This window comes from Dermochelys coriacea, chromosome 5 (genome assembly GCF_009764565.3).
Source record: "Dermochelys coriacea isolate rDerCor1 chromosome 5, rDerCor1.pri.v4, whole genome shotgun sequence".
Lineage (NCBI taxonomy): Eukaryota > Metazoa > Chordata > Testudines > Dermochelyidae > Dermochelys > Dermochelys coriacea.
In genome coordinates, this window is record NC_050072.1 from 72,628,387 (window position 1) to 72,650,733 (window position 22,347).

A 22,347-nucleotide genomic window follows, 5' to 3' on the forward strand; every position below is an offset into this window, starting at 1 on the left:
CTCCTCGCCCATGACATCCTTCTCAGATAGAATGGACATTTCAATAAACATGCTCCACTCATTGTATGTAATGGAATCTCAGACTCTTCTAGCCTTCAACAATGTCTCTTAATAAATATTTGGGAAAAAAAAGTCAGTTACAAAAAAAAAAATAGTGAAACTTTGACAAGAGACCTCACTTAGTGAAACACCTCTTTTTTATTTTTTAAGAGAGTGGGCCATTTAAACGTATTTTCATCATCTTTTCCACATCATGATGTACATAAGGCAGCAGTTAAATGGCACCAATTGTCTCTAACCTAGCTCATTTTTCCAGGTCTTCTATACTTTGATCTAATAATGCTGCTTTACCTCTTATTGTGCTATGCAGTGTGCCTTTAGGTAACCTTCTTTGTCTATTGCCTGGGGTCACCAAAGAAATACTTGTTTAGGAAGCCTGATTTGGGGCAGAGCCGACACTAGGCATAAACAGACTCAGCAATTGCTTAGGACCCTGAGCAAATTCTGCGACCCCCTATTTGCTTTTTATTATGTGGTGTGTGGCGAGCAGGGCTGATACCAAAAATATTGCTGCTTAGAGCACCATCTCTAAAAGATGTTCCATATATGTCCATCCCTTCTTAGGGACAGCTTTGTCTGTAGGGGTGAATCTAAACTGATCAAATATGATTCTGTTCTGCCTTTTTATTAGATTGACAAATTGGTTGTTTAAATAGGGGTGGCAATTTAGACAGGTTGTACTATAGCGAATACAGCTTTTTACTTTATAAGTAAGGACAGAATGCAGTTGTTTGGTTCAATAGCATGCTAGATAGCTACAAAATTACTCCTCAAGTTATCATAACTGGCTGTGGGCGGGAAAACTTCTCCAGGTGTTTTTTCCTCTCAGTGGTGAAAATGGAACCATTGCCTTGTGTGCGTTTCATGTAACCCAGTCATGTATCCTCTATTTTAAAAGGAGAGGAAGCAGATATTCTAAGTGCCATATGAAAATCCTGTTGGAGGTGTTGAGATCAACAATTCAGGAAGTAAACCTGCTTTGCTTCAAAACCTGGGTGATAAGAGATGACTTCTTAAGGAATTCAGAATCTGGCATCCATTGTAGCTCTTAGCCTAGCTTACATTTTGGCCAATGAGAGTTTACTGGCATGAGGACAGTAAAAACTCACTCAAGCCTTCAAAATTTGCTGCTTGGAGCTAAGAAAAACTAGTTCTTCGAGTGCTTGCTCATGTCAATTCCATATTAGGTGTGTGTGCTCACCATATGCACCAGTGCTGGAAGTATTTCCCTTAGCAGTATCCTTAGGGGACCAGCTTTGGCGCCCTCTAGAGTGGCGCTCACATGGCATGGTATAAGGGGCGTCGCCCTCAGTTCCTTCTTGCTGCCAGTGATGGTACTAGAACATCTGCTTCGGCTAGCGTTATTTCATTTTCTGTTCTTGCAAACTTTGAAAACCTGTAAAATAGTTTATATATAGTTAGTAGTTTCTTAGTTAAACCCTTAATAGTAGTTTTCAACTCTTCGTTAGTCCTGAATGGGACTCAGCCGGGGGATGCCCCAGTCCAGAAGCTTTAAGCCCTGCAATGGCTGTAAACAGCCTATGCCCATCAGCGATCCACATACCAGCTGCCTAAGGTGCTTAGGCACAGGGCACATAAGTGACAAGTGCTGTATCTGCAAGTCCTTTAAACCTAGGACGAAGGAGCATGAAACTCGTCTAAGGCGCTCCTAATGGAGTTGGCACTCACTCCAGCAGTGAGTCATGGCCTCCGTGCGCAGTGCTCTGCCGGCGCCGTCCACGAGCCAGCACTGGTGTCCCTCCATGGCTCCAGTCATGAAGCTGAAGAAGAAAGTGAAGGGATGATCTACCTCCTGCAAGGGAAAGGAGAGGGCTGGGGGCGAGCCATGACCTGTACTGGGCAGCTCAATGCCCCCTTCAGGAAGTCGGGCCCCAGCTCAAGTTGAGCGGTGCAGCCCATCCTGTACTTTGCTTGCAACTCCAGATAGCGTCATGCCTCGGGACTAGAGCAGCAGGCTCAGTGGAGCCCCCTTCAGTCCCTGCACTGGGGACACCAATGGAGGGATTCGAGGCATTCCTCACTGGCGGATTGGCACAGACCCTCTAGGGCACATGCTGCCCGGGAAGATCTCAGGGATTGACCCTGACCATCTCCAAAGGCCTGATACTGATCACAGGACTGATCGGGGAGCAGAGTCCACCAATCACCCAGCCATTGTCCGTCTCCTAGGAGATTGCCCTTTTCACAAAGTTCCTCCCGACAGCTGGCCTGTAGTGGCTCCTGGTCCTGGTCAAGCAGCATGAGGTGTAGATTGCCAGGTTTCCAACACGGATCCTCCAAACGCCATCAGTTTCTGAAAACCCGACCAAGACACCAGTCTTTCGGACAGGTCTGCTTTGGGTCACAGCGACCGGCACCGCAGTCTTGGACAAGAGCCACCTGTTCCTGGTTGCTTGGTACCAACCACTCCGCTTACAGCTCCAACACAAAGCAATGTTCCCTGGCTGTGGGACAAGCCCCAGTACCTACAGTGACGCCAGCATCGACGGCACTGAAACCTGTTCCATGGCCTCAAGGGCCATGGCCGGTGCCATAGTACCTGTGGAACCCTTGGGGGTTCACCCAACCATCCCAAGCTGCCTGATCAGTGTCAGGAGCCTCAGAGGCCAGCAGCCTTGGTATCCCATCCCCTTCCAGTGCTCGACGCTTCAGGGGGAAGGAATCCGTAGGTCCAGGAGGACCCAGGGGAGCAAGCTGCTGGACCACCAGTGGACATGGAGGTTCCCGCAGCACCAGCATCGTCCTCATCGTCACCAAACCAGGCTATCATGGGGCCCCCTCACCCAGTTCCTCAGGTTGACGCCAAGGTGCACCAGGAACTTTTGAAGAGGGTCACTTCCAACCTGGGGCTTCAGGCAGAGGAACTGGAATAGCTCTTAGACTCTGTTTGATGTCCTCTGCTCCTGCCAGGGTGGCCCTAGCCTTTCGTGAAGGGGTTTCCAAAATCACTAATGTCCTGTGGCTGACCCCCTCTTCCTTGGCCCATATCTCTGACTGCCGAACACAAGTACTTTGTGCAAACCAAGGGGCATGAGTACTTATACTCCCACCCAGCCCCTAATTCCCTTGTGGTAGGAGAAGTTAACCACAAAGACAGGCCAGGGCAACCGGGGCCACCCCCAAAAATAAAGACTTGAATAAATCTTATGTCCAAAGAGTTCCAGCCTTCTCATCTTCTAGCCTTCAACGGAGAGAGGCCAACCATCAAGCCCTCTTTGGCTGGTATGACTTTAATATGTGGCAAGCCGTGGCCAAGTTTGAAGGGTCGCTCCCCGAGGCTTCCAAGAAGGAGTTATGAGCAACCCTCATTGAGGGCACGACCGCGAGCAGGGCAGCCCTCCAGGTGGCATAAGATGCCACTGATGCTGCTGCCCACACCATGGCTTCCGCATCTCCATGCAGCAAGCCTCCTGGCTGCTCCTCTCTGGGCTCTCCTCTGAGGCTCAGCAGTCAATGCAGCACTTGCCCTTTGACAGCTGAGCCCTATTTGTGGAGCAAACAGACAGCAAATTGCATGGCCTAAAGGACTCCCGCACCACCCTGAAAACCCTGGGTCTTTACGTCCGAGCCCCAGCATGTAAGCAGTTCAGACCGCAGCAGCCGTAGGGCCAGGGGAGCCAGCCTCAGCAGCCCCACAAATGAGCCAATGGCTACAGGCAACGTCCGAGCCACCCACTTCCATCTTCTGCCCAGTCAGGCCCGACCCATGCCAAGCAAGGGACCAAATGGTCATTTGAGGGTGGCCTACCAGACTATTCCCTGAATCTATCTGTCCCAGTGTTCTCCAACTGCGTTTCCCTTTTTCTCCCTCCTTGGACTGCTATAACCTTGGACCGATTGTTCCTCAGTACAGTGGAACAGGGTTATATTCTCCAGTTCCTTTCTACCCCCCCTCCCACCCACCTTCCCCATCCTTCTTCAGAGACCCCTCTGATGAGTCGCCTTGCACAGGAGGTAAAGGGGTTGCTACAGCTGGGTGCGGTGGGAGAAGTTCCTCTCGAGTACAGGAACAAGGGGTTCTATTCCCAGTACTTTTTAATCCCAGAGGCCAAGAGTGGTCTATGGCCCATCCTGGACCTGCGAGACCTCAACAAATACCTAAAGAAGTTCCGCATGGTTTCCCTGGCTTCTGTTATCCCCTCCCTGGTTCTGGGAGACTGGTATGCTGCCCTCAACTTGAAAGACGCATACTTCCACATAGGTGATCTTTCAAGAACACAGATGCTTCTTCCAGTTTACGGTGGGGCCCCACCACTACCAGTTTGCGGTCCTCCCATTAGGCCTGGTGACAGCACCGAGAGTGTTTCACCAAGTGCATGTCGGTGGTAGCGGCTTACCTCAGGCTCTGGGGTATCCCGATCTATCCGTACCTTGATGATTGAGGGTAGTTCCAGGTCTTAAGTCCAAAGGGATGATGTGGTGCTTCAAGCCACGTGCCACTCTCTGGGCCTTCTGGTAAACGACAAAAAGTTGCCATTAATGCTGGTGCAGAGGGTAGAGTTAATCATAGTGGTTCTCAACTTGACCTGCACCAGGGTGTTCCTACCATGGGACAAGTTCCACACGCTGACGAACCTCATCGTGGAAGTCTCCGTGATCCCTCTGACTACAGCCAGGGTTTATCTGTGCCTGCTGAGCCACATGGCGGCGTGCACTTATGTGATCCACCATACCCAGCTCTGGATGTGGCTCCTGCAACAGTGGCTGGGAATGGTCTATTCCCAGTCCCAAGACCCTCTGGAAAAGATCGTTACCATTCCGGGTGATACTTACCTCGCTGCGATGGTGGACCGATCACGAGACTGTCCTGGAGGGGTTCCATTCGACAACCCCCATCACTCCATCAAGTTGGTGTCGGACGCCTAAGACCTCCAGACACAGGGGATGAGGTCTCCGAAGGAGGTGAAGTAGCACATAAATGGCAAAGAGCTCCGAGCAGTCCGGCTGGCGTGCGGTGTCTTCCTGCCCCAACTGTTGGGCAAGGTGGTATGGGTCCTGATGGACAACACAGCCTCGATGTTCTATATCAACAGGCAAGGGAGGGCACGCCCATTGGCTCTCTGTCAAGAGGCCCTCCATCTGTGGGACTTCTGCATCAGCCACAAAATCTATCTGGAAGCTTGTCACCTTCCTGGCGTCAAGAATACACTGGCGGACCAACTCAGCAGGGACGTCTTCTCTCACCACGAGTGCTCACTCCATCCAGAGGTAGCCTGCATGATCTTCCAAAGGTGAGGAACTTCCTAAGTGGACTTGTTCGCCACCAGACAGAACAGGAAATGCCACCGGTTCTGTTCTCTCCAAGGTCTGAGCAAGGTCAGGCTCCCTCTCTGATGTCTTTGTCCTCTTGTGGTCAGGAAGCCTGATGTAAACGTTCAGTCCAATTCCACTCATCAGCAGAGTCCTGGCAAAGATCAAGAGACAAAGTGCAGGTTGTCGTGATTGCCCTGGCGTGGCCTCACCAGTGTTGGTTCGGCATGCTCATGAGTTTGTCAGCATCCCCTCCCTGGCCCCTACCCAACCAACCGGACCTGCTGTCACAGGACCACGGTTGGCTCCTACACTCCAACCCCCAGTCCCTCCACTTCTTGATGTGGATGTGTGTGGCTCAACCCGGAGGAGAGGACTTGTTCGGAAGGAGTCCAATAGGTCCTTCTGGAAGTAGAAAGCCCTCAACTAGACTGACTTACCTGGCCAAGAGGATGAGGTTTTCCCGCTGGGCATCCAAGCGTGGCATCTCTCCCTCGTGTTCTTCTATACAGGCTGTTCTGGACTGCCTGCTCCATTTGAGGAACCAGGGCCTGGCACACTCTTCCATTAGAGGGCATCTTGTGGCCATCTCTGCTTTTCACTCGCCAATCTAAGGACAGGCAGTGTTTTCCCATGACGTGACAATCATGACATGACATGAGAGGGCTCAAGAGATTCTTCCCGCAAGTGTGGGCTCCTGTCCCACAGTGGACCTTAACTTGGTCCTCTCTAGGCTCACTGGCTCACCCTTCGAGCTGCTGGGTTCCTGCTCCTTTTCCCACCTGTCATGGAAGGTCGCATTCCTTGTGGTGGTGACATCCGCGAGACAGGTCTCTGAAATTCAAGCCGTGACCTCAGAACTACTGTACACAGTCTTCTGCAAAGACAAAGTTCAGCTGTGGTCCCACCCAGCCTTCCTTCCGAAGGTGGTATCCACCTTCCATATGAACCAGGACATCTTCCTCCTGGTGTTCTGTCCCAAACCACACACGACCAGTAAAGAGAGGCAACTTCACACTCTGGATGTCTGAAGGGCCTTGGCTTTTTACTTAGAACATACCAAGCCCTTCTGTAAATCAACTCAGCTCTTCATCGCTACAGCAGACAGGAAGGAAGGGCCTTCCGGTGTCCTCCCAGAGGATTTCCAGTTGGATCACCTCATGCATAAGGAGCTGTTAAGACCTGGCGGAGGTTCCACTGCCACTGATTGTCAGAGCCCACTCGATGAGAGCTCAGGAGTCTTTGGGAGCCTTCCTGGTGCACATCCGTATCCAGAACATCTGTAGAGCCACAATGTGGTCCTCTGTTCACATGTTTACCACTCACTATGCCATCGCTCAGCAGGCCAGGGATGATGCTGAGTTTGGCAGAGCTGTGTTGCAATCTACACATCCATTAACTCCTACCCACCTTCAAGGGTACTGCTGTGGAGTCACCTAATATGGACTGGACATGAGTAAGCATTTGAAGAAGAAAAAAGTTATCTTTTCCATAACTGGTATTCTTTTGAGATGTGTTGCTCATGTCCATTCCACAGCCTGCCCTCCTTCCCCGCTGTCTGAGTATCTGGCAAGAAGGAACTGAGCGTGAGGGGAGCCAGCAGTGCTCCTTATACCGCGCCATGCGGGCGCCACTCCAGAGGGCACCAGAGCCGGTCTCCTACGGATACCGCTAAGGGAAACAGTTCCGGCCCTGGTGCACACATGAGCATGCACACCTAATATGGAATGGACATGAGCAACACATCTTGAACACCAGTTATGGAAAAGGTAACTATCTGTTTCCTCCAGGTGGCGGTATTGGCAAAGGCATAAATCCATTCTGGGAATTAAAAGGCTCTGTCCCATGCAAGTGTGGAATATCTTAAAGGTAATGTTTCTCTTGAAAAATAATAGCCAAGATTGTTAAAAACAGGTGCATAAAGTTAGGTTCCTAAATCCATATTTAGGCATGTAAATAAGATGCCTAATTTTCCATAAGCACTGAGCAGCTTCAGCTCCCACTGAAATCAAGTACTGAATTGGTTTGTTTAATGATAGAAAATTTTAGAATTGTTCTACAGCTAGGAAAATTTTTGTAACAGTTCAAAGTCTCTCCTTCATTGTCATTTATTTTTAAAAGCACTACTTGAGACCAGTTCAATCAAAGTTTCTCTAACATATTTTACTTTGGGAATTTTAAATAAGTAGTTGTATGTTCATTCAAAACACTTCTGCCTTTAGGAGTCTGATATCTGTACATAGTTTTTGCTGCCATAGCAAAACAATACACCTTAATTTTTTGTATGTATATTTGAAATTACAAGTCATACCATTTAAAAGCTTTTCTGTTTTTCATAACGTGATTCTTATGAATCCTCTTAATTCTGCTTTAGAAGTCTCAAGATTTCTTCTTTTCTGTATTTGACAATGTGACACTGTTGTTACATCCAGTTCCTAACAATATTAAGCAACATTTTATATATAAAATATACATGATAAATACTATAATCTATTTTATTATATGTAAAGTAATAGGAATTTTATTAGTAGTGAAAGAAATCTGCCGGGGGGGGGAGGGGAACCTTGTGTGCTAATAAAATGTTTCCATCATGTTTTAGGAATACTATCAACTTGATTGATTTTTTTTTTTAAATAACAGGTTTTTAATACTGCAGTTTTTTCTGTTGTGCTCTTTAAATAGCATGTCAGCTCCTGTGTCAACATCTGAATCTCTTTGGCTGGAAAGAAACATAACTGCACAAAAATATACAGCAAAAAAAAAAAGAGGTGATTGCAGGGCATGTAACTTTGTTTCTTATAATAACATTTTTGTTACTTTAAACTAGAATGGGTATGAAAGTTTCTGACAGGAGTGTGATTTTTTTTTTTTTCCCAAGCTGACAGTGTTCGTGTAACACTTTCTATAGATCGGTAGGTAAGAAGATTGATATTAGGCACAGAGCAAAGACTGCTTTGAAAAATGAAGTCACACAATGAAAGAAAAGGCTTCTTTAAAAATGAATGAAAGAATTCAACAGTGTGATAGATTATATATAGGCACTTTATTTACTTTTTTCAGATATCTGAGGGCAGAATCTGCTGCAGTGGAAATGCAGACCCTTGCACAAAGCTCTTGATGTAAAGAAAGTGAGTTAGTTTCAAATATTTTATTTTAAAATGTATGTTTGATTTGGGGAATGGCATTTAAAAATTACTACATGTAATTTTCCAGCCTTATCCACAATGTGTTAATCTCAGAGGAAAAACTTTAAGAAAACAACTTTTTTTTTTTTAATAGCACCTAAGAGAAGTCACTTCACCTCTGCCTCAGTTTTGGCATCTGTAATATGGGGATAATGATGTATGCTTTTTGAGATCTACTGTTGAAAATCAATATTTAAGACGTAGGTATTTTTGTTCTTAAAACTATCCGACTTTATTACCATGAAATAATGAAAGTCTGTATACCTAAAACTTGGAAAGAATATGCTGTTCGTTAACATTTACTGCTTTTAAGACGCTTTTTTCCTTCAAATAAGCCAACTGAAGCATTTTCCATAAAATATCTCTTATTAATGGCTGGGTTGGTAGTGCTGCTTATTATTAAGGTTACCTAACACTTTCCATTACAAGGCCCTGTCTTCAGTAACCTGTAACTTTGCCAAACTCTAACTGTTCAGACTGAAATTTTCCATGTCCGGTATCTACCTCAGACTTAATCTTTTTGGAAAAACTTCAGCCAGAATGGGTCAGCTGTTTAAGACTGATACTAGAGAAAAATAGCTTGTTTTGCCCATTTAAAAAACAAATAAACACTTCTTTTATGAAAAGTTCTAGCAGCCCCATGCTTTGGAGCAGGGACTTGAAATTTAACAGGTGGTGGCCTTTGTGTCAGGATAGATCTTTTGCCATCCCTGTGAAAATGTCAAAATTTGGCCAGGTAATATACCTCTGAAAAATTGGAGTTGGCACAAGGTCAATAAGGATTTCTAAGATTTTAGCAGTTAAATTCCCCAAAGATTCAGTCAACGCTAGTCAGGTTCCATCTGGGGATGAGGAGGATTTTCCCTGCAAATGAAAGTCTGGGCTGCTGTGGGCCACACCAGGTGCAGCCACCTAAATTGAGAGAAGGGAGCCTGCCTGTGTTGTCAGTGACTACACTAGCTAGTTGTCACTAGCTACCAGCAGAGTGAAGGAGGAAGCTGGGTGATTTGAATACAGAAAGGACAAGTGCTGGGCCTTTGGGGGACAGAGGGAGCAGATTGGGACAGAGATGGAAACTTTGACTGAAGGCTTGCAGGGAGGGAAACGGAAACTGGGACTGGGAGTTGATATGCAGGAGGCAAGACTACAACTGACTGGGCAAGGAGACTGAAAACTAGTTGGAGTGGGAGGGAGAGGGACAGAAGACGAAACTGACAAAGAACTGGGGTACAGGAGGGACTGGCTGGGGAAAGAGACTGGCATAGGATCTGGGATGGAGGAAACAAACTGAGATTGGATGAGTAGTCTCAGTAGGGGAATTTAGACAGGCAACATGGGCGGGGGTGGAGGAAGACAGACTGGATGAGGAGCACTTAGGGAATTAGGACTGAATTAAGCAAAGAGACTGGAGATAAAGCTTTTTTTGGAGGGGAACTGGAAATGGGTGGGCAAGGAGACTGGGATGGAGATGGGAATGAGAAACCTGAAGAGTGGAGACTGATGAGGTGTGAGTGGGAATAGGATTAGGGATGAGGAAGGGAGAGGGATGGACTGGAGGAGATGGGGCTGACCAGTGCTTAATTTCTAAAGAAAGAGGGGCAGCGTGACTTTGTACATATGATGTGTGCAAGGTCACACCTTACATGCCACTGACAGAAGAGGTGTTGGGGCAGAGCCCTGGCACAAATTAACCACTGGGGCTGAAAGGGTCAAGATTGAGGGAAAAGGGCACAGTAGTCTGCCCCCTAGAAAGCACTCCCCTCCACAGCCTGCAATGGATTCCTCAGTCTCAGCATTCCTCTGCTGTCAGCAAATAATTATGAAAGACATTTGCAAAATGCCCCATCTTCCTTTAGTGCTGGTCCACATAGAAGTTGCCTATCTACTATTACAGTCAGTTAGCCCCTTTGTTCAAGTGGTAGTCTAAGGTTCCAACCCTGCTGGTGACCTATGTGGGTGTCAGTATGATGCCACATGATGGAACTTTTAAAGACCTAGTTTTGTGCAAGCATTTACTATTTTAAACAGATGGTCCATCCTGTGCACTGAATAAATTAGGGGTCCTTAGACAAAATAGTATATGATAATTACTGTACCATAATTAGGGCTGTCAATTAATCACAATTAACTCACGCGATTAACTCAAAAAAATTAATCACACTGTTAAACAATTGAAATTTATTACATATTTGTGATGTTTTCTACATTTTCATATATATTGATTTCAATTACAACACAGCATACAAAGTGTACAGTGTTCGCTTTATATTTTCATTACAAATATTTTCACTGTAAAAAACAAAAGAAATAGTATTTTTCAGTTCACCTAATACAAGTACTGTAGTGCAATCTCTTTATCATGAAAGTTGAACGTACAAATGTAGAATTTTATGTTCAAAAAAATAACTGCATTCAAAAACAAAACAATGTAAAATTTTAGAGCCTGCAAGTCCACTCAACCCTACTTCAGCCAATTGCTCAAACGAGTTTGGTTAAAATTTGCAGGAGATAATGCTGCCTGCTTGTTGTTTACAATGTCACCTGAAAGTGAGAACAGGCGTTCACATGGCACTTTTGTAGCTGGTGCAAACGTTCGTATGCCCCTTCATTCTTTGGCCACCATTCCAGAGGACATGATTCCATGCTGCTGATGCTCCTTTTAAAAAATAATGCGTTAATTACATTTGTGACTGAACTCCTTAGGGGAGAATTGTCTGCTGTTCTGTTTTTAACTGCATTCTGCCATATATTTCATGTCATAGCAGTCTTGGATAATGACCCAGCACGTTTGTTTTAGGAACACTTTCACAGCAGATTTGACAAAATGAAAAGAAGGTACCAGTGTGAGATTTCTGAAAATAGCTACAGCATTTGATCCAAGGTTTAAGAATCTGAAGTGCTGTCCAAAATCTGAGAGGGACTTGGTGGGGAGCATGCTTTCAGAAGTCTTAAAAGAGCAACGCTTGCATACAGAAACTACAGAACCCAAACCACCAAAAAAGAATATCAACCTTCTGCTGGGAGCATCTCACTCAGATGATGAAAATGAACATGCATTGGTCTGCTCTGCTTTGGATAGTTATCAAGCAGAACCAGTCATCAGCATGGACACGTCTTCTGGAATGGTGGTTGAAGCATGAAGGGACCTATGAATCTATTTTTGTGGCACCCGCTACAACAGTATCATGTGAATTCCTGTTCTCACTTTCAGGTGGCAAGAAGCGGGCAGCATTATATCTCTGCAAATTGGAACCAAACTGGAGTGATTGGCTGAACAAGAAGTAGGAATGTGTGGACTTGCAGGCTCTAAAATTTTAGTGTTTTATTTTTGAATGCAGGTTTTTTTGTACATAATTCTACATTTGTAAGTTCAACTTTGATAAGGAGGTTGCACTATTGTATTTGTACTAGGTGAATTGAAAAATACTATTTTTGTTTTTTACGGTGCAAATACTTGTAATAAAAATAAATATAAAGTGAACACTATACTTTGTATACTGTGTTGTAATTGAAATCACTATATATTTGAAAATGTAGAAAGCATCCAAAAATATTGAACTAAATAGTATTCTATTATTGTTTAACAGTGTGATTAATTGCGATTAATCACTTGACAGCCCTAATCACAATACATACCCAAAAGGGGACAAAATGAGTGCTCAACTTTGCAACCTTATGTTCTTATTTGTGGGTGTGTGTGTAATTAACTATAACTGTTAGAGTATTGACATCTGTGCGTTATATAAAAGGAGCTCTTCTGACTGTGTACTTCCTCTTTGCTCGGGGGACTGATTATCTGAGAGATAGGTGCGGCAAAGTTAAAAACCTCTGCACACCATTTTCCCTTGAATTTGCAGAATAGTTAACTAACAGGTTGCACTGACAGATTGGAATGCAGACTTAAGAAATTGAGTATCAAATTGAAAAAGTTAAGTGGGGGTTTTGAGAACCCAGCATTTGTTACAGCTTTCATTCTAAGAATTGATATTTGGTAAGAGGGGATAGAAATAGAAAAGGATAAGGATTTTTGATACAGCAGTTGTTTTGCTTTTAATGAGTGAATTATCACAGTTTAATTTATTAGTGGGAAAAATTAATTTAGTGGTTACAGCATTGCTTACATTTCCTTCTTGAAGCTATTGCTATATTGTGTTTACAATTGCATGGAATGAGTTGAAATTGATGGAATATGTATATGCTAGCTGAAAGGAGGGTATGATTGTTCCGATCTACCATTTGAGCACCCCTGCAATATTCCATGTCACTTGGGCCTATATGTTTCCTAAAGACTGGCAAACCTACAGGAGAGGAAAAAGCTGTCTGAATTCCCTGTAGCTTATATCCAATGTTTCTTCTCTGCATAGCCCTTTTATTACCCAAGGCTTGAGGATCACTAGGTCACTGAAAGTCAGAAAATCCAGGCTGGCATTGCAATACACTTGTGGATGCTCACTACCACCTATGGGACAGTCAATTACTTTTTGTCAAGGTCTAGTCATGGTCCAGGCTTCAGAGAAGAAAATAAAATTAAAAAATTTGGGGGGGGGTCTGTTCTAAAACATGTCAGTCTGGATTTGGCCCCTAGTTTGTCTATTGACTACCCCTGCCCTATACTATAGATGTCCACTATCAGCTGTTTAGAGGAGCAGACCTCTAACACATAGGCACACAAACTAAGAGCTCTGGCAATGAAGTATTAGGTACCTCTGAGCTCTGCTAGAATGGGGGGCAAGGATGAAAAGTATGTATGCTGTAAAGATTCCTTGCCCTTTTAACCCAGTAGTTTTCCATAGAGTTGAGCAGACGGTACTTATTTAAGACCATATTGAAAGGCATTATTCCAATACTGTAAGATACTGCTCTTTATTTGCATCTTTCTGTTCAGTACATTACATCTTCAGCATAGACAAATTGGCTAAGATATACGAATTTTTCAAACAGCTGCTGGGAGAAGACTTACTGAATGGCCAGTGCCCAGAGGAGTTATTTGCAAGTACAGAATGGGTTGCTGCAGCAATCTTTCCCTTCCCTTTTAAGACTACTTGATTGAACAGGTCCTGTTAATTTGCATACCTTTGAAAAAGTCTTCTCACTTACCTAATGGTTCAATATATCAAGCCCAAAAGCAATTTTAAGAGAATGTTAAGTTGTTGTACAATTTGAATTTCCCATACAGCAACTTATTAGCAGTAATGCACTCAGCTTAACAAGCAGCACTAAGCCATTTAATGTGCGTATCAACCTGTAAATAAGTTGGAACAAAGAATTGTTTTTAAAAAAAACAAAACAAAACTTGGGGGAGGTGTTGCACTAAACATAGTGTTAACAGCTGTCTGATCAAGAGAGCTTTGTTGTAAACACAGAAAACATTTAACTATTCAGTTCTGAACCTTATTTAAGAATACTAAACTTCCCTTTAAAGGGCTTTGCTCCACTGATTGGGGTGAAGTTTAAAAGATGGGATTCTTCAGAATAAAAATCAACTGGGTTGAGTATCAGGAAGTTTAGGATGTGTCCCTACAAGGATGGATTGCTGACCTTGGAAAGTCTCTAATTTCTCGTTTCCCACCTCTTTAAAATAGGGACAGTATTTAAGGCCCTATGAAGTGTCATTTGTTTACTTATACAGAACTTAGTTCTTTTCAGTTACTGAGCATGGGTATTTTGTCATGGGTATTGCTGCTGTTAAACCTAAAAATTCTCAAGTGTTTTAACATCCTTCTAAAAAGGAAACTGGCAATGTTAGTCACATAAGCTGACAGGCTTGTGCAGAGTTGATTTAAAGTGCATAAAACAAATTAAAATGGGTTTTTACCCCCACAAAATTCCACTAAAATGTAGCACTGAGGATGATGATAAAGCTTTTCCTCAGACTACCTTTACACTGCAATTCTTAGCAGAAGTGAAACCCAGAGGACTACTATGAGGTTTTTTTTTAATGTTACTATTGCACTTCCATTGCTGTCCTAGCTAAGTTCATACTGTGCTGTTCACACTTTTGTTAGCTGCAGGGGTGCTGTAAGTTAGCCAGTGTTATAGCTATCCTGGGCTTAATGCTGGGGATTGGCTGATTTGACCCCTTCCTCATCAGCTAAAATAGTTTGTGGGAAATAGCAACCTTCCCAACTTTAGGTGACCTGCAGTCACACTGTACCCCTCTTTTGTCCACAGTAGCCTTTGGAGACAAAGGGAAAACTTCCTGTTTGCATGGGAAGAGATATAGAAGACCCCACACCTTGAGCTCTTCTACCTAGAACCTTTGCTCTGAGGCATCCCTAAAAGTAGGGCAAGAAACTCAGTTTGAACTGAAAGTTCCAACAGCCCTTCCCCTTAAACTTTAGAGGATGGAGGAGGCAGGGAATGCTACAACAGCACCCAACAATTATTTAAGGGTAGGTCACAGTTAGTGAGGATAGCTGCCTGTGGCACTGCTCCACCTGCTCAGTTTCAAAGTTACCTCTATCTGTTGTTCTATGCATTAGGCCAGCTTGTAGCAAAAAGTGGTCAAAGCACTTTTGAGTTTTACCAGCCAAATATACACAATATATAATTGTGTGCAAGCTATGCTATTTCAAGTTCTCCATTCAGCATGCAAACCTTGCCTTTTGGGGGGGGGAATATACCTAAGTCACCCACATTCCTTACTAGCAATGAGTCCTCACTACCTCCCATTTTATTTAAATTGCTCTCTTGATTACAGATTATACTCTAAGATGTATGTGATAACTCTTAGTCTAGCTTTGATGTAAAAATCTTTTTTCAGATATAACCCTGAAGCTGCTATATTACATTTTTGAATTGTTTCATGCATTGAGAGATCCCAGATGGATTAACCCTTGCTGTCTCATTCTCCAGTTGGAGAATTCAAAGTGTTTTTGTGGGAAACTAGAAACCTTCACAGCTTTTATTTGCTTCTCTACATTAATGCATTTTCCTTAAGGTAGATGGGCTGGGCCACAATTATAAATATGGAAAAGTTATTTATATTTTAAAAATGCTGCAAAGCCAGCAAGCTCTAAGGAGACATCACAGGCATAATGACAAGGAAGAGAACATGTAAAACTACAGAATTGTTGTCTACAGTGTGAATGTATCATTCAAATAAAATAGCAATGGTAACAGGTAGATGCAAGCACAGATTGTAAAGGGGCAGAGTGTTTTGACTTGTAGGAATTATTTTTAAGGCTTTGGTCACATTTGTGTTTCTCTGGTCCTGTCTAAGTAACCTAGATGTTTTATTTCTTCCCCTGTAAGAGGTTTTTTGATGCCCATGCATTTCATGGGCTCTGATTTGGTGGGTAATGCGGAAGACCCACATCTCCTTACGTAGCCAGAGCAGACAGCACCTTTTGCATGCAGAAAAAGCTCACAGAGGAAGGGGTTGATAGGAACAAGATAAGAGGCAAGGCCCATGAGTACAGTGTAAATTGTAATAGACTTCAGCAGATATTTCTATAAATCATGGCAGTAGATCTGATTTTTTTTTATACAGTTGCTTTCTGCTTGAGTGTAATTTTATTTGTAAGGTACTCTATTCCTGAACTGTTTCACATGCCAATTACATTTAACAAACAAGTCAGGGGTTATGCTTTAGTCAGTTTGCACCAGCAGTTCAATGCATCCATTTCTGGCAAATAACTTCACACCAGTATAACCTGGGTCATTTGCACTAACGTGCTCTTTTCTGTGTTTAAGAACTACCCATTTAATATTGAACACACATACTTTGTACTAAATACTGCAGGTTACAAGTGGTACATGCAACAATACAGAATCTCCTTGACCAAGTGCATAGTGCAGTTGGCTTCACTGGTGGGGAAGAGCTGTATTAAGCCACTTCCCTCTGATAATTTATTTCCTGTATATGCAAATACATGTGCATGAAAATCCAAGTAGAACGCATTACTTTTGCATACAAAAATGATCGTTACAGGAAGAACCAGTCAAATGTTAACTGTAAATACAGAGAATGCATGCACAAAGAAAAACTAACATGCAGAGCCTGTGGGATATAGATATAATTTTATTTAAGTGTGTTCATGGCAGGATGAGACACTACTGAAAGGTCTCTCTCCCGTATAGAGATGAATAAGATAAGTTTTAGATGCTGCCCATTGCACTGCATTTAAAGTGCTTACTTTCTATACAGACAACATAAAAGTAAGCAAACTTACAACACGTTCCTTTAATATATCAAATGTTTCCAAGGCAACATTAAAATTATACCGCAGTCCCCCAGTAACATCGAGCAGTATAAAGGAGATGAGGGGGGGCAACTTTCTTCATCCTGCTAACAGTTTAAATGCCCTTCTTCTCATCACCCAGTAAGTTCACTGTAGCTTTCTTGGCTGGAGGAGGGGAGAAAACAAAATGTTAAATTTCTATCCTGCTACAAATAAGAGGCCTGTGTAATCACTATTGGCTGCAGTTGAGAAAAAAATCTACATTTTACCTCCAAATGCTGGGGAAAACCAGCCATTTTAAAATAGACAAATAAAATTGACAATAGGGGTGGATCAAAGCTGTGAAGTTTTGTAGAAACAGAGTCTGTGAAAATCATTACAGCAAACCAGCCATAGATTGATAGCACCACAGTGAAAATCACAGACCAACTTAAGAAAAGAGCACTATTTAATATGGGCTATACCAGGTGTAGCTGTAGTACCTGAAGATCTGTGTATATTTTTAAAGTTTCACTATAACATGTCCAGAGCATGAAGCAGCCCATCAGTCAGAATGGGCTATAATAACATACTGAATAAGCAGATATATGCAAACCTTAGTGTCTGAGGGTGTTTAAAGGGGAGAAAGAGAAGGAAAAGAGAACAAGAGGTCAAGACTTAAGGAAGAACATGAAAAAAGACAGGAATAGAGAATACAGGCAATAACTAGGAGAACAAGAATAGTTGAAGAAATAAATTATTGTGCTTTAAACCTTGTCTACCAAACAGATGTTTGTCTCAGTAAAGGTCATGCATCAGAAATGTAGGAAAAATAGGAAAGTGAGTCATTTACATCAAGTAGGAAAACAGAGGTAAGACAGAGAACAGGGAAATCAAAGAAAACTCCTAAAAAATTATGAAAGGTTCTCTCCCCCTTCAGATTTAGATTCAAACACTTCAGAAAGTTCAGTTACATCTCCTTCCTTCATCCATATTTTACATGAGGCATTTACAGTGCAAATTTCTTGCCTGGGTTCCTTGGGAGCTAAATAAGTGCAGAACACCCTCCAGACTTCTTTCCTCCATGTGAGCCCCTCTGAACCATTTTAGCATGCTGCTTGAGCTCCAGCAATTGTACAGCCAGGAGTCGCTATGGAGATTTCACTTTTATCCCGAGATGTAAATCACTTTTTTTTGTTTGGTGTTTTTTGTTGTGTTTTTTAAAGAAAAAGTTGGATTGAGACATTTTGGTTTCTGGGAGGGGAAAAATACAAACACTTAATAGGTAGTAATGTTTCACCTCGTGTTGAATTCCAAGTAATGTTAACAAGTTTGCCATATAAAACATTTGGCAGTTATTCCACAACACCAAACTCAAAGTACTTCAGGTGACCTAGAATGCACTAGAATACCCATAGTTGTATGGATTGCCTTGTGTGATGTGCTGAATAGATTCTCTGACTAGTAACACCACTTTATGGACGTGCTAAGCTGTTGTAGGAACAAGCAAAATAGCTAGACCATTTCACACAAGCAGTGTCCTTCAAGGGACTTGTTGTTTAATGTAGACGCACACTAAAGAAGTGGTACTTGCTGCATCTATGCCCTCTACAATAGTCTCTCTCCTTTACTTTGCTCCAAAGGGAATTTCCTCACAAAAATCAAGACAACACACATCCCACCAGACATCTGCAAAAGCAGCATCTTTTAAGACCAAAAAATAATCATTTTAAAGGCATCAGCCCTGAAATCATAAAGGTAAATTCCCACTCCTTGAGGTAAGTTTACATTCTTGGTCTCACCTTCTTTAGTAATGACATCCGCAGTCTCTGCAGCTTTATCTTTCAGATCCTTCACAACGCTGTCCAATTGAGCCTCGTGCTTCAAGAAGAAAGGGCGAATAATTCGGTGGTAGAGAAACTCTGCTCCATTGGAAGGGCTTGGAGCCATGCACCATAGCAGAAAGCCACACTGCTCAGAAAAAACAATCAATATTGGTGTTGAGAGAGGAAGGATGAGATTCAGAAGATCTGGGTTCTGTCCCTTACTCTGCCACAGACTCAGTGACTTGCTAAGGTCACTTTTGCCTTTTCTACACACAAAAGCTGTACTGGTTTAATTAACCTATATAGTAAAGTGATATGCACAAACCCCCTTCCAGCATGGATTCAGTTATACAGATATCGCTTATTTTCATATGAGAAGGGGAAAAATAAGCTATATCTGTTTACGGCTTGTTTATACCAGTAAAACTGCATCCATAGTAGGGGACTGTACTGTAGAACTGGGTCAGGGGTATGGTTTTGTTGTTTCAATCAAGTATTAGTCTCTGTGACTCAATTCCCTGGCTGTAACAAAAGGATACCTCACAAGAATGTTGGGAGGATAGATCTTTTAGCATATGAGAGGTTTATGCACTACTGGAATTGGCACTATACACATTTCTATGGCAACCATCCCAGTACAAATACCAAAAAGAACATTTAGGTTGCAAAGTCAACATCAGAATTAGTCAAAGTCAGCACCTATGCACCCTAAATTAAGACTTTTGGTACATATATAGCAGAGGTGGGCAAACTACAGCCTGCGGGACCGTCCTGCCCAGCCCTTGAGCTCCCGACTGGGGAGGCTAGTCCCCCACCCCTCCCCTGCTGTCCCCTCTCCCCCGCAGCCTCAGCATGCCACGCCGCCAGCATGGGAGGGGGCTGCACTGTGGGGGGCAGGGAAGAGCAGGAAGGAAGGCTCACTTACAGCCTCAGGGTGAGCAGGCAGGAGCGCAGTGAACGTGTGCGGAGGACTCAGGAGGAGCACCAGGCGGCCGCAACCACCGGCTGGAGAGAAGCGGCACTTTGAAGGAGAAACCGCCACTTCTCTCCGGCTGCGTGGCTGCCCCTGCTGCTCCTAAGTCCTCCGCCCATGTCTGTAGGGCCGCATTCTGAAAGGGGCTTTAGATGGGGGCTTAGATAGGGGGTAGAGTCCTGGGAGGGGGCAGGAAGTGGGAGGGGGCAGACAGGGTTAGGATTTGGGGGAGGCACAGCCTTCCCTACCTAGCCCTCCGTACAGTTTTGGAACCCTGATGTGACCCTCAGGCCATAAAGTTTGCCCACCCCTGATATATAGTGTGAAAGAGGACCTGCTCTGAGGATGAATCAGGATTGCATAGTGAAGGAGACTGTTTTCTGAAGGACACCTACTTCATTTGTTGCAAGATTTGGCAGGTGCAGACTCTTTTCTCTTTCTGTGGTCCCCTATCTGATGGCTAAGCAGTTGAATGCTGCCTTGGAGTATTTGATGCCACCCCTGTCTCTGCTACAGAATTCCTATGTGATACTGGGCCGGTCACTGAAACCAAGTTTCAGATGTAGTCACAAAGTTCTCTTCATTATCTAGGTGCTCAACCTGAGACTTGGGGTCTGATTTACAGAAGTGCTGAGCACTCTCAGCTGCAATGGAAATCAATGAGAGCTGTGCTTCGGGAGCTTAAAATGCTAAGTACTGTGAAAAATCCAGTTTTAGGTGTCTCAGACTGGGCACCCAAAATAGCAGATCCTTTGAGTTTAATATCTGCATCTCAGAAACTATGAGGAGCCCTTGGGGCACCTGAAGAACATGAAAAGATGGGGGTTGCCATACCAACTCTAATGAGACAAATCAATTAAGGTGGGCTATTATCAGCAGGAGGAAAAAAAAACCTTTTGATAATAACCCACCTTAATTGATTTGTCTCGTTAGAGTTGGTATGGCAACCCCCATCTTCTCATGTTCTCTGTGTGTGTATATATATATTTTCCTACTGAATTTTCCACTCCATGCATCTGATGAAGTGGGTTTTAGCCCACAAAAGCTTATGCCCAAATAAATTTCTTAGTCTCTAAGGTGCCACAAGGACTCCTTGTTGTTTTTGCTGATACAGACTAACATGACTACCACTCTGAAACCTATCTGCATCTCAATTCTCCATCTGGAAAATGGGGATAACCACCACTCCACTCACCGCACAGAGGTGCTGTAAAGATAATTAACATTGGAGAAGTACTGTAAGGCAGACCCATGCCACATATTGAACAAGGAGAAAACAAAATATTGAATAGGTTCTCATTTAAGTGAGCCCCATTCATCTTATACTCTGAATGAGGTAAGGGGGGAGGGGGGGATGACAGTAATTCAAGAGTGTATGATAACCCAGCACACAAATGGGCTGAAATAAGGTTGCACCTTAATCCTAGTATTTCTTAATTTTTTAAGTGCTTGATTTTGCAACCTGAATGTTTAGTGTAGATTTTGGTGCAATTTCCTAAGTTTTTACTGAAAAAACAAATCCCATCACGTATAATCATGTTGACAGCCATATCGGTTATTGGCAGGATTGGAACCTTTAGATTCATAGTACAGACCTCTGCCATGTAAGGTAACTGACAGCAATATTAGGTTGTCTTCCTCTATGTGGATGAGACATTTTGCCAGTGGATTTCATAGATATACTCACAGCAGAGGAATGAAGATACTCAGGAATTCAATTCCAGGTTCTGAAAGGGAGGGTTCTCCAGTGATCAGATCCTTCTTGCCCATTCTTTTCCCTCTCCCTCTCTAAAAGTTTGGCCCCTTTTGCCCAGTACCCTCTAATGGTCCCTGTTCACTTCTGCTTTGCCACCCCAGCTTCTTCTCCCACTCCCATCCTACTGGCTCAATTAGCACCTCTTGTCTAGACTCCTTCACAGTCTCCCTGTCCAATTTCCTTTCCAAGCCAGTCCCAGTCTCCCTTTCACCCTGAACGCCCAGTCAGTTTCCCTCTTCCCTCCCCCACTGGTCTCAGTCTCAAGCTCCTTGTTCCAATCTATTCCACTTCCACATCTGACTTTTTGGTCCCTATGTATTTGAGTCAGGCAGCTTACTTCTCTGTGCTGTCTAGGCGCCAGCAGGGGGCATAGAGAACTCAGTTCTAGGGCCTCTCTCTAGCTGAAAGCAGCTGTCACAGGGAAGTCCTGTTTCACCCCTCCAGCCATTGGCTGGAGCATACTTAGCCACGCAGGGGTGGGGATGTATATTCAATCAGGGGATGGAGAATGTTAAGTGAACAAAGAATGTTTCAAGATTTTAGAAGCTAAACTCTCATATATACTAATTGTACGCGAACTGCAATTTTTCACAGGCTTGTAACTTGTCTTACTTTCCACTAGGATTTTACAACAAGATAGTTAAATTGATGTATAAAAAAAAACCCAAAACCCAACTTTTCTGAAATGAATAAAAAGACCTAACATTGCATTATTAACTGGACCCTTGAGAGAAAGAAGCATGGCCCTCTCAAGAGAGGGACAATAGTTTCCTCTGAATCTTTAGCCAGGATCAACTGAACAGTTCAGTTAAGGGCTTTGAGTAGAATCTTGGCTTTAACATAAGGTGTTTCCTGGGAGAGAATATCAAACCATGTATCATATTGCAATCATACAATTTTAAAAGCAAGTCAGAATTGCAAAAACCTTGATGGACTAAACTAACACTTAGAATTCAGCATTCTTTGCAAACAGTTGTGACAAAAATAGCAAAGTGCAAAGGTGTGGGGAGAGAGAAGTGAGAGAGAAAAGCAGCCAACCCAGAAAGTACATAACAGTCAATTGCTCAGTTAAAAAGCTACTCAGTTACCTAGAGCTTCCTCCACCCAGAAGTGT

At 43.5% G+C, this 22,347-nt stretch overlaps 1 protein-coding gene and 2 long non-coding RNA genes across 3 annotated transcripts in view; 1 reads left to right on the forward strand and 2 right to left on the reverse strand.

Moving 5' to 3' along the window:
- Nucleotides 1-4,554, reverse strand: LOC122460251. The gene is made up of 2 exons (XR_006281447.1): nt 4,419-4,554; nt 1-1,456 (listed from the first exon to the last, which is right to left on the reverse strand). It is a non-coding gene; the product is annotated as an uncharacterized LOC122460251 (long non-coding RNA).
- On the forward strand, nt 1,412-18,832 carry LOC119855867. Its single transcript, XR_006281446.1, has 2 exons — nt 1,412-8,459; nt 18,322-18,832. It is a non-coding gene; the product is annotated as an uncharacterized LOC119855867 (long non-coding RNA).
- The window catches only part of REEP5 (receptor accessory protein 5), a 27,123-nt gene continuing 20,779 nt past the window's right edge, over nt 16,004-22,347 (reverse strand). The window contains exons 4-5 of the mRNA XM_038402718.2: nt 18,481-18,649; nt 16,004-16,864 (exon numbers count right to left, since the gene is read on the reverse strand). Of these exons, the coding sequence (XP_038258646.1) occupies nt 16,815-16,864; nt 18,481-18,649 (219 nt within the window). The 3' untranslated portion in view covers nt 16,004-16,814. The remainder of the gene's footprint in view (nt 16,865-18,480; nt 18,650-22,347) is intronic.